This window comes from Bactrocera oleae, chromosome 2, assembly GCF_042242935.1.
Source record: "Bactrocera oleae isolate idBacOlea1 chromosome 2, idBacOlea1, whole genome shotgun sequence".
NCBI classification, from domain to species: domain Eukaryota; kingdom Metazoa; phylum Arthropoda; class Insecta; order Diptera; family Tephritidae; genus Bactrocera; species Bactrocera oleae.
This window is the reverse complement of record NC_091536.1, coordinates 76,497,082-76,511,184: the sequence shown is the minus strand read 5'-3', so window position 1 is coordinate 76,511,184 and position 14,103 is coordinate 76,497,082. Positions and strand designations below refer to the sequence as shown.

At 34.0% G+C, this 14,103-nt stretch overlaps 2 protein-coding genes across 2 annotated transcripts in view; both read left to right on the top strand.

The window, feature by feature from the left end:
• The first annotated feature begins 775 nt into the window (after nucleotides 1–775).
• LOC106621478 (chymotrypsin-2) lies at nucleotides 776–1,813 on the top strand. The gene is made up of 3 exons (XM_014240372.3): nucleotides 776–951; nucleotides 1,016–1,378; nucleotides 1,454–1,813. The coding sequence occupies exons 1-3, from the start codon at nucleotides 838–840 to the stop codon at nucleotides 1,754–1,756; spliced, it is 780 nt and encodes a 259-aa protein (XP_014095847.1). The 5' UTR covers nucleotides 776–837; the 3' UTR covers nucleotides 1,757–1,813.
• Nucleotides 1,814–2,813: 1,000 nt separating this feature from the next.
• LOC106621474 (LIM domain-containing protein A) overlaps nucleotides 2,814–14,103 on the top strand; it is a 91,672-nt gene continuing 80,382 nt past the window's right edge. The window contains exons 1-2 of the mRNA XM_036368546.2: nucleotides 2,814–2,938; nucleotides 8,645–9,437. Of these exons, the coding sequence (XP_036224439.2) occupies nucleotides 9,018–9,437 (420 nt within the window). The 5' untranslated portion in view covers nucleotides 2,814–2,938; nucleotides 8,645–9,017. The remainder of the gene's footprint in view (nucleotides 2,939–8,644; nucleotides 9,438–14,103) is intronic.

The window sequence follows — 14,103 nt, the reverse complement described above, 5'->3', positions numbered from 1 at the left end:
GAATTTTGGAAAACGTTTTTTATATAACCTGTTTCGGCAGCAGGGAATTTCCATACTAAACGGTAATAATTTTTACTTAAAAATAAAGAACATATGACTTTAATAAATTCATTAAATGGCAACCAAAACCAGACATTCCCGTCTTTACCGCACGCTTGCTTCTCAGCGATTGCTTCTAAGGGTGATCATATATTAGAAACACTTTTACCTGAGCAATAGCTGAGACATAAAATAAATCAAAAGACGAAAAACGATCCTGTAGGAAATTAAGTTTGTCATATTCCTTTCGTTTATCGTATCTACACTCCTTACTATATAACTGTAGCAAATAGCGAGAGTAAAAAAGTGAGCATGAAACCAGAGTGTTGAACTCTTCGTTCGTCATGCTCTTTGCTTCACTATGTGTTCAGTCTTATTCTGATTAACTGTTAGATCGTTCTGAAACATTCTTCAATGAAGTCTAGCATCAATAAAAGTTAAACAATTATAATATGTAAATAGTTATAGATTTGGTAATACAATATCTTATGAAGGCGCTAAGTTCGATCAGACGTCTTAATCGTACGATTATATTGTATAATTTTCGCTTATTGTTGTAATTAAAATACTTCATTTATGAAAACAACAACACTTTATTATTCGCTACTGTTCACGTAAATCAGGAAAAGCCAACTTAACTAAAAAAACATCCACGCGACCATAAAAATAAAATCTTTCGATTTTAAACGATTAGATTAAGGTTAAGAACAAAGGTAACAAGGCACCGTAAACTCGCTACGAAATCAGTATGTATTTCGACTTAGTTCGACAAAAGTGCTGAGCGGATTATTAAGCAAAATGTGGACTGGATACGTGGTAGTTCTCGCAGCGGTCTTAGGCGTGGCATCCTGCTACCCCGAAGGACGTGTTGTAAATGGCACATCCTCGGTCATCACAAAGTTCCCATTTTTGGTGCGTTCAGCTCAAATTAAATAAAAAAGTGAAAATTAAATTAATATAACTTTTTTTTGTAAAGGTATCCTTGCGCGGTTCAACCGGTTCCCACTCATGCGGTGCTACCATCATAGCGCCACGTTGGATACTCACTGCCGCGCATTGTGTTGTTAGTGCAACGGCTAGCAGGATCAGCATTCAGTACGCCTCGACCGAAATCGCCGCTGCAAGCTCCAATGTGGCGAAGGTTAAACGCATCATTGTACACGAGGATTACAGACCCGCAGACGCTTATGCCAATGATATTGCCTTGCTGGAGTTGTTCGGTCAGTTGGTGTACAACTATAAAACAATTGCACCGGTTACCTTACCGGAACCATACTTTGAAATACCGCAAGTGCAGGCTGGCGCGCCAGGCGTTCTCGCTGGTTGGGGACGCAATGAGGTATATATATATATATATATATAGGTATATATATTTCATATTATTATTTTTTGTTTAATCTATATTATCTTTTAGACCGGTGGTCCGGTTCAAAGGGTTCTGCAAGAAGTCGATTTGAAACTCTTCTCTGATGATGAGTGCAACGCACGCCATGAGGGACGCACGACCAAAGATCATATTTGTGGTGGCGTCGATGAAGGTGGCAAGGGTCAATGTAATGGTGACTCAGGTGGTCCTTTGCTTTATAACGGTTCTATACAATTGGGCATAGTATCGTGGAGTATCAAACCTTGTACCATTTATCCATATCCCGGTGTGTTCACCAAAGTTTCGCATTATATTAGTTGGATTCAAGAAAATATGAATTCATCATTCTAAATAAAAAAAACTTTCTAAAATAAGGCATTATTATGTCTGTTAATCATTGTTGATATATATGGTATTCTTTTCTTCTTTGTCTGAATTGAAAACTGAGTTGCTGAAATATAAATTTTTTAGTTTATCTGAATTTTCATCCCAATAAGTTAAATCAAATAATCCTCATTGACGGGGAACCAACTACTAGGAGCTGCTGCTCTACGGCCCAACTCTTAATTTGAATGTGTACTGTGCACAATTGGACCGGCTGAAGGAAGTAATCGCCTAGAAATGGTCAGCTTTGTTCAATAGGAGAGGAGTTCTGTTCCTTCAGGATAACGTGAGGCCGCTCACAATTCGACTGTGGTTCGGCAGAAGGTCCGGGAGTTTGGTGGAGGAGTACTTATGCACCCAACTCCTAGTCCGGAACCAACAACAAGTGATGGCTACCTATTCCTGTCTATGGTGAATGATTTTGCTGGTGAAAAATTAGCCTCAAAAGAAGTTTGTGAAAATCGACTGTCTCAGTTTTTTGCCAATAAGGACGTATATATCTATGATAGGGACACTATGAAGTTACCTTAAAAATTGCAACGAATTATCAAACAAAAAGTGCATATTTGAACTAAATCGCAAAATTGTAACTATGCTAAATAAATCATGCAATTTAAACAAAATTATGTATTATTTACTAGATCTTATATAAATATAATAGAAATATTTGGCTAATAGTTGGAACTTCTCTTAAATACTGAAATTACAATACTAAATGCGCCAAAAGGTGTGCTATACCTCTGCAAATCTTTGATGTCGGAAATTTAATAATCACATAGCTCCTTCACATATATACAGGCACACATATGTAATCACATAAAAACCACTAACACTACTGCAAATCGTTTCTCCATGCAAACGAAACTGTTATAATATATTACAGTGGCATTTCAACTGTTTGCAAACCACCCATCATGGCATCATGCAGTCGCTGCGCTATCTCCGTCATTGCACGTGCTTTCTTCTTCGTTTTGTGTTTTGATTGGACACCTCGTGGTCCATGCAGCTGCACAACGCAAATCACTAACGTTCACGATCCCGACGCGAGCGGTTGTACGTAGCGGATAAGCGACCATACGGTGTATAAGTAGTAGTTAAAAAAATAATAATAACAAAAAATACAACAAAGTGTGCAGGAAGAATAGTGAGGTAAAGTGTGTGGAGATTTAAGTGTGGCATAAGAGGAAGAATGAGGTGAAAGTGCAAGAAGTGTTGAAATGTGTACACAAATGTAGAAGAGTGCGTTAGAGATTTGAATAACCTTAAATACAAGTATATATAACAATGCAAAAAAAAAGTGATTTTGGCAAAGAACACTTGTTTCATGGCGATATGAATGTTAATTGAGAGTGAAAATTTGAAAAATTAATTATTTGAATTTTTTTTAAAGTTAATTTGTATAAAAAAAACTATTTTTGTGAGATAAACAAAAAATTTATATGAATATGATTTTATAGATTGTGAAGAGAATATAAATGAATACATAAAAAAGTTAGTTAAATGCATTCGAATCAACATTTAAGTGACACAATTTCGCTCATTACACTTAATTAGTGGCTGACTTTGAGCGCAGCTCAAGCGAATGACAAACCGCAAGCAAATATTATTTCGCAATAATTGCCACATGACATTGCAACACATGTTTATTATTGTTTTTATTAATTTTTAGCTCGGCAGCATACAACTTGTGTGCTTGTGTTTATTTTTCTCATATCACATATGTAATAATGTATACATGAATTTATGTATGTGTGTGTGTTTGTGTGTGCTAAGCGTATTACATAAATAATTACATTGACAAATAATTGTATTGCAAAGCCTTGCTACTACCTACTTTCACACAGAGCTCAGACGAAATTGTTGGTGCCGCCGCTATTTATTTACTTGTAGCTACTTGATGTAATCGCGGCGGCATGTTGCAACGACAGCAGTTAGGGTGACTGCACTACTACAACAACATCAATTGCAATAGTAACATCAACAGACAATAAATAACTGTACATGCATAGCATTTGCATACCGAATTGAGTGCTTCGCGCTCGCATTTTAACTATTTACAGTTACACACATACATATGTTTGTGTATGTGTGTGTGTGTGATCTGCAGTTCGCGCCACTTGGTTGTCTTTCGAGCTTCGCGTTCTTTGCTTAACTGTTTGTGTGTTGTTTTTATTGTACATTGACTGAGACCTTAAATTCAGTGACAAGGCGCCTTTGCCATTTATTGGCATTTACTTTGTTGTTTTTCGGTGCGGATCAACTTCGGCCGGAAGTAAGGATGCGTGAAGTGTAAAGCATTTGCTGCACTTATCGTGGGGCTTTGAAATAATTAAAACTTAAACATTTTGTTTAATTTGTCGTTTAATTCAATTCGCGGTTCAACTAGGCGTATGATAAACTTTACTAGTGATATCGCTCTGCATGAGTGTGTGTATGCGCTTACTTACAAGTTATTTGACTTGAAAGAAAGCAAAAAATGGGCGCTTGAAGCTCTATGTATAATGCGGTGTTTTCTAATTATACGAACTTCTAAGAAAAACTGTAAATTTTTAGTTTGAAAGTAATTTAAAAAGCAAAACATCCTGCTTGATTGGTTGGCTATATCCTCTGCTTTTATTGATATATTACTATTTTTGCTAACTAACTAACACAAATTAGTACATATTTCCCTTTATAATACACTTGCATCCCATCCGAATAGATATATAATATGCAACTATTGGGCTCTATTCTTTATAACTAACTTAATACTATTGGAACTTCTCTTAATAATTGAACGCTTTTTTACATATGAAGAAAACTTAACACCGTAAATTTGTTGGCCGATATAATCAGCATAATTAACTTTGATACATATGTTATTAAACCCTTGAAGTCCCTTGTTTGAATATTTTTTTGGGTCTATAGGAATAAGTAAAAATACATAGGCTTAAATATTTAATGATTTTTAATGCTTCTAATATCAAGACAGAAATTCTGTCCATACCATCTGATCATTTGACCCGGACTGATCCACTAAATGCGCGAAAGCCAAAGCATAAAAAAATAAATTCTCGATTGATTCAACCTTTTTTAATGTTCGTGTGAAGTTTGAAATTTTGTGTTTGCAATGAAAGCACGGCAAAATTGTTTTAGGGAGTCTTCTTTATCACGAACACAAGTATTTTAGTGACATACAGCATTCACTGAAGGCCGTGAAGTTATCGAAAACTGGATTCATGCGAGTCGACCAACAACTTCTGTTAATGATAATAACAACGAAGAAGTTAAAGAAACAGAGCTTGATTATTGTCGTGTTGGCATCAGAGATATAGCAGAGTATATCAAAATAGCCTATGGATAGACTCAACCGTTTTGGTTAATGTTTTGGGTATGAAAAGTGTCAATGCTAAACTCGTACCAATAGACCTGAGTCTTTTACAAAACCGACGTCAAGTAGAGAACGCAAATTATATACTTGACAACGCAACTAAGAACTCATCATTCATCAAATGTGTCATTACTGGTAAATCAATGATTTTCAAAGTTTTCTCTAGAGTAATAATAGAAAGGGATAGTGGTCTTTGCAAATGTTTAGCTTTGCTTAACGTAAACAATTACCTTAAACCTTAATCTTAAATTGTAGTTACATTTTAGCTTGATTATAGATTTAAATCTGTAATGTAGTCTCCTACTAAGTCTTATATGTGCACCAACTGTTTTAGCCGCCATGGCTGAGTATGTATATTTAACAATTCAAAGAAATTTATTCATAACAACAAATGAATATAGTAATATGTACAGTTGTTCAAAACCTTAAGCCAATATTATTTATGACCATGGCTCCAAAAACTACTACATAAAACTGGCTTTAAACGGTAAATATATATTTTTGAAAATTTTTCTTCACACAAAATTTAAAATTTCCTTAACTAAACTTAATATTATATTATAATATCTGATACCTTTCAGACCTGGCAAATATCAATAATTTATGACATAATTTACCATTTAAAAAAGATTTAGTCACTTTTTTTTGAAAGAAACACTTCAGTTTCTTTTCGAAAACCCGCAATTGTTATATTAATGCTCCACTGCACTCTTTTCTATATATGTATATATGTGCCTCTAAAGGTACTCAGACTTACATATACATATATGTTATATGTTGTTATTGTATATACTATATATGGCTGTGCACAATAATTGTAAATATTATCCTGCTGCAGGCATTTAATCAATAACAATGAGCAAAATATAGAATTGAACCAAAGCAATAACAGAACAAGCTCGGAATGATTTTAAAATAACATTTCTAAAATGTATATTTGTACAATACTACAAATAGTAAAGGGTGTTGTTTTTAGAAGTATAGAACTTTAAATTGCAATAAAATATTCGATTGACATGAATTTTATTTATCCGAAAGTTAATCTTGTGGCATTACAATTTAAATATGATTTCTGGCATATGACCGCCACGGCTGGCTCAAATGTAGTCCAATCCGGACGTCCAATTTTCGATAACTTTTCCAACATTTGTGGCTGTATATCGGCAATAACACGGCGAATGCTGTCTTTCAAATGGTTAAGCGTTTGTGGCTGATGCTCATAGATGAGATGCCAATGACTTTACATAACCCCACTGAAAGTAGTCTAGCGGTGTTAAATCACAAGATCTTGGAGACCAATACACAGGTCTAAAATGTGAAATTAGGCGGACACCAAACGTGTCTTGCAATAAATCGATTGGGACACGAGCTGTGTGACATGTTGCGCCGTCTTGTTGGAACCAAAGCTCCTAGACATCATGGTTGTTCAATTCACCATCACCATTGTCTGTAACGTTCTGGCCATCATCGTTTTCGAAGAAGTACGGACCAATGATTCCACCAGCACATAAAGCGCATCAAAGAGTCAATTTTTCTGAATAAATCGGTCGCCATCTTGAACAGTAATGCCAACTTAAAGTTCTATATCTCGAAAAAAAACCGTTATTATGTAATCAAAATTTTAAAATAGCCTCTCACTATGAAAAATGTTTGTACAAGCTTCTTCTGGCATTATTATAATGATTCTCATTCAATATAAAACTACTATACATGTTGGTGTTGCTGTAATGACAGAAAGCATGTTCCGAAAAATTGTGTTGTTGGAATGTTTAACTAAACTTAGCACATGGTCACTCTCGGTAAACTAATGGAAACTATTGAAATAATAATATATTCGATTGTGGGCAAAAGTTGCAACCAATTTTATACTGAAAGGACAACTTATATGTGGGGTATATAGTGCTTTAAACAAGCTTGGCATGGATTTGTTATTACAATATCTTTGTCTAATAGCATTTTCATAATGCATATGTGTTATATATACATAATATACTTGTATGTGGAATACGCTAAGTACTTATTTACGTTGTTTCAAGTTTAGAAGAGCTTTTTAAGCGTAAGTTAAGACTTACGAAATTGTTCTGGTAAAAATATTGCATGAATTCTAATACAGTAAGTCAGAAAATAAGCCACACCTAGGTTTGTTATATTTTCCCGTCGTTCAATAGCTTTTACAAACGGCGATTCATATTTGGGGTAAAAATCTTTGAGTGAGCATTGATTTAGGCAGACAAACTACAGCCCAATTTTGATGAAAAACTACACCTAGTATCTTCGCTAGGTGCTCTACTTGTAAGGTAGAGTTATTTTTTCGAAGTGGGATCCTCTAAAAGATATGTTATTTATATGATAGCCTTTTAGCAAATCTTCTTTTTTTACAGCACAAGCAAACAGGTCGAATATGAAACATTATCTAAAATAACGCCGTTGTCTAGGAGGAAAATTTAAATTAGCTTGCCTGTTGATTGACTGAGTGTAAGTGTTAATTCCGTCGTTCAATAGCAATAGCCTTTGTAGAATTCGCTACCATTGCGCCGATAATTTCCAGTAGGTATATTATATTAATATTCATCATCTCAGGCTTCGTTACCAGTAATAATGCCTTTAATGAATGTATCTCTTTTGCGAGCTCTACTCGCCGTCGATTTTGCTTAAAATCCTGGTCTTTTAGTATGAGCATTGACACGCTTCATACCCAAAACATTAACCAAAATGCATTAAGCCGATTCATAAGAGATGCTGAGAAACTCTGATATTTCTCTTATGTAAACGCGATATTTTTCAAGCACTGTTTTTTGACCTTTTTCGATGTTATCGTCATTAACAGAGGTAGATGGATGATTGGCATGAAGCAACTTTTCGATGACTTCACAACCTTCATTTAATGGTTTCTGCTACTCAAAAAGTCCTGTTTCTTGACCTGCAATATTTTCAATGATTCCGTTGGAAACACAAAATTTCCGCCAGACGAATCTTTCGCGTCGTAAGCAAACAGTTGACAGTATATAATATGTATATATATATTCAATATATAAAGTTATATATATATCAATAGTTTTGGTGATTTTTTGCGCCACTTTAATATAAATCCTCTATATCATATAGAGGTCCTATTTTGTCAGACACATTTAGTCATTAAACGCTTATAAAAGTTATTTCAAAAAAGCGTCAAAAGCTGATTCCTTTCTTGAATAGCCATTTAATGCTTAAATACGTTGATATGCCAAATCATTATCAACGCCAGATACGATTTGCATATTCATTACTTCGATAATAGTATTCCAAGCGATTTTATGGCCTGGCTGTGCCATTAAGTGCCACAAGCGTCACACACATACGCTGGAGCCACCAATCATTCAATCAACTACTCAACCACTCGTTAAGGCATTTGAGAGCATGCTTGCATTTAAATGAAGAATTAAAATCACATTTCGATGTCGAGCAGCAAATCAAATATTTGCACTTTGCAATTCGATTATTTGCAGTAAGATATCAGTTACGTGTGAGCAGCTAAGCGTATAAGTACAGTACCAAAAATACATATACGAACGTATGTGTTTGTAAGTGATAAAGAATTTTCAGCGAAAAAAAGTGCGAGAGTGCTCTTTTTCTTCGTCTTCGATACAGTAAAAAAATAAATAAATATAACAATAATAAACCGAAGCAAAAAGTGAGTGAAAAAGTGTAAAATTAAAAGGCAAAAATTACGCAAAAATCTCGATATTAGCAAAAAATCCGTTAAGCCACACGCATACTGTCGCAAACGAAAGTGTCTCATAAAGTAAGCAAAATACAGCGAAAAGGCAGTGCAATACATACATACACAGCATTAATACAGCGACTAAACGGTAAATAATAATGTCACCATTTACAAGCGATTTGAACGGCAGCAACAACATGATGAGCTATCCAGATAGCATGCCACTGATGGCACGCGGCAATGCCAGCCACAATGCCAACCGTAGCAATAGCAACATCAACAACAACAATGACAACAACGAAAGCGACAACAGCAGCGAATGTGACAATATGTCGTTGCTGAGTCGCTGCCGCCGCAACATCAACATGGGCGCTGGCAATTTGATGAGCTACCAGAATATGCTCGTTATGCTAACGGTATTGGTGTGCGGTCTCGCCACTGTTAACGGGCTCAAGTGCAACATGTGCGGCCAGTATAATGAGGGCGTCGGCTCGATTACGCCCTGTCTCAACTATTCGGATCAATATGCACATCTCTACTTGAAGGAATGTTCGAAGAAAAGCGAGAAATACTGTGTGGTAAGTGAAACACCAATACAAGCGTATAAATATTTACATATGCACAGTCTATTTACAATATCATATGTATGTGTGTTGTGTGTTTTTGTGACCTTGTCGCACCCACCCGTTGCGTTCGCTTTAAGGCAGTGCTAGACAAGGGCACACAAGTCCCTCAATGCCTCATATGCTCTACGTCAATGCTTACATATGTACATATGTTTATATGCATTGCAATTGTTATTATTATATCGGCTGTAGTTTTTATGTGTATTTCTACTTTTTATGTTTGCAATTTAATAGGCTTTGAAGCTCTCATGTCTGGCAGTGTGTGTGCTTTTCCTTTGAATATCCTTTCGAGGCATCTGTATAGTGGTGTATTGCTATATTTAGCTACACATAAACCAATTGAGTTATGGCTATGTACAATAAGATTATAAGATTAAGATCAGCAATTAGTAGTAAGCATATTTCTCGCTGGACAACGTGATTATGTATTTCGTTTGATCCTCTAATAAAGGATTTAAATGCAGTTGCCTAATATACACAACTTCCCTTCTATTTTTGGGCGAGGATGTGTCTGATTGTTTAACAGAAATTTTCGTGAGGGTTTTTTATTGACTTTTTGCATTGCAGTGGTTGAAACTCTCTAATATTTTTATGTAAGCGAGCGGCAAAGAAATACTAGCTAAAATAGGAAAGACGTGTAGAGCTGAGGTGAAAACAACATAAACAAATATCTCTATTTTCCTCAGAAAGTTACAAACTTCGCGACAAACTTAATATATTCTATTCAGGGTAAATTAAGAAAATTTAGTTCTTGTGAAAGGCCTTCTAATTTGGTTGCGGTTGGGATTAAATACGTTTTAGCAAAATTTCAGTGGGTTGAGTGTTTTTTTTTAACATTTGCTTATAAAAAATGGAAGAACTGGCATAAAGATACTTTTTAGAAAATATTTTCTTAACATATTCTTGCAAGTTTGCTGAAAATTCTATATATAAAAAATATGCTAGGCAGATTACAATACAACTTTTTTGGTTATAATTGATACTATTTTCTATGGAGTCTTGATCTTAAGCTGCAACTTATGGACATTGATCATTTCATAAAATGAATAATAATGAGTGCAATAAGGAACAAAGAGGTTGGTATAAGGGGTGTCAGAGTGGTGAAAATTATAAGCTTTATAATCTTTTCTTAGCTCCAAATTGTTTCATGTATGTATTTTAAGTCTCATATAAGTCTTTTATAAAATAACTGTTGTAAAAATGATTGGACAAACGAAATTTGCTAAGTTGTTCGATAAAGCAACGTTGAAAGCGTATGGATGACTATTTGTCCCTCAAGAAGAACACCAGGTATCCAAGTTAAGTTATATACAATTTTATGCTGGAGTTAGTTGTTCAAAAGTCAAATAAATAAATTTCAAATACGCTACGTATATTATAAAAGCGTAGATTTCATCTTTTTTATAATCGCTAAAAAAAGCGCACCTTCAAATAGACTGTGGTAAGTCTTTTTTTTTTAAATGCATATTTTTCATACTTCTCATTTAATACTTTGTCACAAGTTCTAACTATTTAGTTTTATCCAAAACCTTTCACTTATATATATATAATATATTTGGGACAATATGTTAAAGTAGATTAAATCGGCTTAAGTCCAAGTTGGTCACTATTTTACTAAGATAGAAACTTTCTGTACGAAAATATGGGTTTAGGTTAAAGCAAGTAAAAACGTTAACTTCGGTTGCAGCGAAGCTATAACACCCTTCACAAATACAAAATATTCCTTACAAGAACTTTGATTGGTCAGTTTGTATGGCAGATATATGCTGTAGTGACTCGAACTGAATAATTTCTTCGGAGATTCCATCACAGCCTTGAACAATAATCTATGCCGAATTTCATGAATATATTTCGTCAAATGACAAAGCTTTCCATTCAATCACTTTATTCTGATCTTTCAGTTTGTATGACAGCTATATCTGATATCGGACGTTCTGACAAAGCAACTTCTTGGTGAGAAAATCTCAAAAACTGATGGACTAGTTCGTATATATACAGACGAACAGAGAAAGGGACATGACTAAATAAACTCCGCTCGTCACGTCACTGATCATTTATATATACCTATATTTTATAGGGTCTCCAATGTTTTTTTCTGGGTGTAACAAACTTCGTAGCAAACTTAATATATCCTGCTGAGGTATAATTTGGGAACTAGTCAGTATATTGAAATTTTAATTAAGACATAAGACATATTTACATCCATTTGCCACCATTTTTTAGACTGAGTGCTAATACTTTTATGTGATTCCGCCAATATGTAGGCAACATGTTTGTTTACGACACGAAAGATTTGTCTGGCAACTTTTAGCATGAAAAAAATTTTAAAAACAAGTTTGCTTGAAATTTTTTGTTTCCGCATTGTTATTGGTGACGAGACGTGGATTTATGAATATGACGTCGAAACTGTCCAAAAATCTTATAATAGCATTATAAAAATGAGCTGAAATCGAATAAACTAAAATTCGTTGAAGACGCTGAAAGCCATCGCAGCCGAGACTTATTGCATTGGAAAATTGCATTATGCGTTGGCATGCTTTTATGGGCTTAAGAGTCTATTTGAAAGACGATACTTAAGATTTTTATTAAAATACCTGAAAATGTTTTTTTTTTGGAAGTTCGTGTAAAGTTTTGTATAATATGTAACTATAATTTGCCTACTGCCAATGCTTTAGTAAGCCATTAAAATTAAAAAATAACATAAATAATACTGTATATTACACTACAGATTTATTTATAAAATTATAAAATAAATCTCAGAAATTTTTTGAATAAAATATAATTTCAAAACCATAAATTTTGATACATTTAAGTTAAAGGCAATTTTTATTTTAGAGCAAAATATATGTTAATATATTGAATATATAATTACAGCAAGAATCCTCGTAACTTATTTCATATTTGTAAATGAATTTGTAGCTCTCTTCACATTTTCAATTAAAATGCTAAGAATAATGGCTTATATTGGTTTCCATTTAAACCTTATAAGTGTAGCTATAAATATTGCTTCCATTGCGAGTCATTGTTAGTATCCAATTGGCACGTGCTCTATGCATATTTATAACCTTTTTGGCAATAATTTTCATGTTCTATTTATTATTGCTCATTTCGCGATCAAAGGTTCGCAGCTTGTTTACTTACGTACAAGTATACATGTACTCGGTTGTATATAACTACTTATTTATATGTATGTATATTGTTGCGGTTGGACTGAAAAGATTGCAGACTCAGAAATGCTTGCTGGAGCAGAATGGGTTTGTGCAAGGACTTCTTGTCGGATGCTTGTAGATTCGATAAAAAATTTTGGGCATGAAAAAAAAAACAATTTTTGCATTTAGAAAAATCTTGTTTCATTTCTGCAAAGCTATTAAAAATACTTAATTAATATTATTGACAGCTTTTCTCTTAATTTATTACAATAATATAGTAGTATTTTGAGAAGTAATGATATTTAATATGCTCTTGCACTTATGCTACACCCCTATTAACTTAAGCATATATAATATGTATGAAACCAATTTACCTAAATATACTCGTATATAGCTTATAAATATAAGGCTGATTTTCTGCCAAATGTTCGTTTGTGGACTTCTAAAACGAATTGTATGTTTCGTCAACTAAATTATATGGAATGTGCTTCTGTAATAATAATCGAAAATTTTGTGTGCATTCCGACAAACCGAGAAATTCATAGCTGACAGGAAATTGTTATTGTTGATCTGTGCCGACCTCAGTTCGTATACGTAATTTGGCGCATGCGAGTATGTATATGTGTTTGTACGTAATTCGGTTACAAATTGCGTTTCGTTATTTGTCATGCCATGTTGCACTGACAATCATTTACTCTGAGCTTTCTCTCGTACATTCTAACATACTTGTATATTCAACAAAATACACAAGCATGCAGTCTTCTCCTTCCTAAGTGAATGTGAATACGTGCAGAATGCCCCGATAAATATTAATGTGATTTGTGGCAAGAATCGTACGAAAGCAATTAAATGAAAATTACGGTATTGTATTTTGGAATATTTTTCGGAGTTCCCAATGCCGCAAAATGTTCAGTGGAATTTAAATGATTACAGTTTGAAAGCAAAAATTAAATGCAGTTTTCTACATAAAATGTGAGTGATTAAGAAGAGAAGATAAAGTGAAATAAGTTGATTTGCTTGATTGCATAATTGATAAATTATAAATAAGCTATGTGGAGCTTATGGTTATGATGATCGGAGGAGAGTAAAGATTAAAAAGCTTAAAATAGTTTTGATAACCTTTGAGACCCAACAGTTATGGGCGCAGCACTTACATTGATTTAAAAAATCGAAATTAATATGGAAAATCTTAATCCTTCAATCATTAGCTGACAAATATTATATATCTAGGAAGCCTCACCGACTGTGAAAACAGCGTTTCGATAAAAACGCATTTAAAGTTTTGGTAGCCGATTACACTTAGTTTAAAAACTCCTACAAATACGCTCATATCTCCGAAACTGTGTTCGGACTCAACTTTAAATTCTTTAATAATTATCGTAGTGCTCGAAAACAAAAAATATTGATCTAATTGCCCTTTACGCCCAACGGCTTTAATGATGTCTAAATCTTGGCAAACAAATAATGTT

What these genes read in the sequence shown, in the direction of transcription:
- LOC106621478 (XM_014240372.3), top strand. Translation starts at nt 838, where the DNA reads ATGTGGACTGGATACGTGGTAGTTCTCGCAGCGGTCTTAGGCGTGGCA. An exon ending in TCACAAAGTTCCCATTTTTG is followed by an intron (nt 952 to 1,015) that starts GTGCGTTCAGCT and finishes TTTTTTGTAAAG; the next exon opens with GTATCCTTGCGCGGTTCAAC. An exon ending in CTGGTTGGGGACGCAATGAG is followed by an intron (nt 1,379 to 1,453) that starts GTATATATATAT and finishes ATTATCTTTTAG; the next exon opens with ACCGGTGGTCCGGTTCAAAG.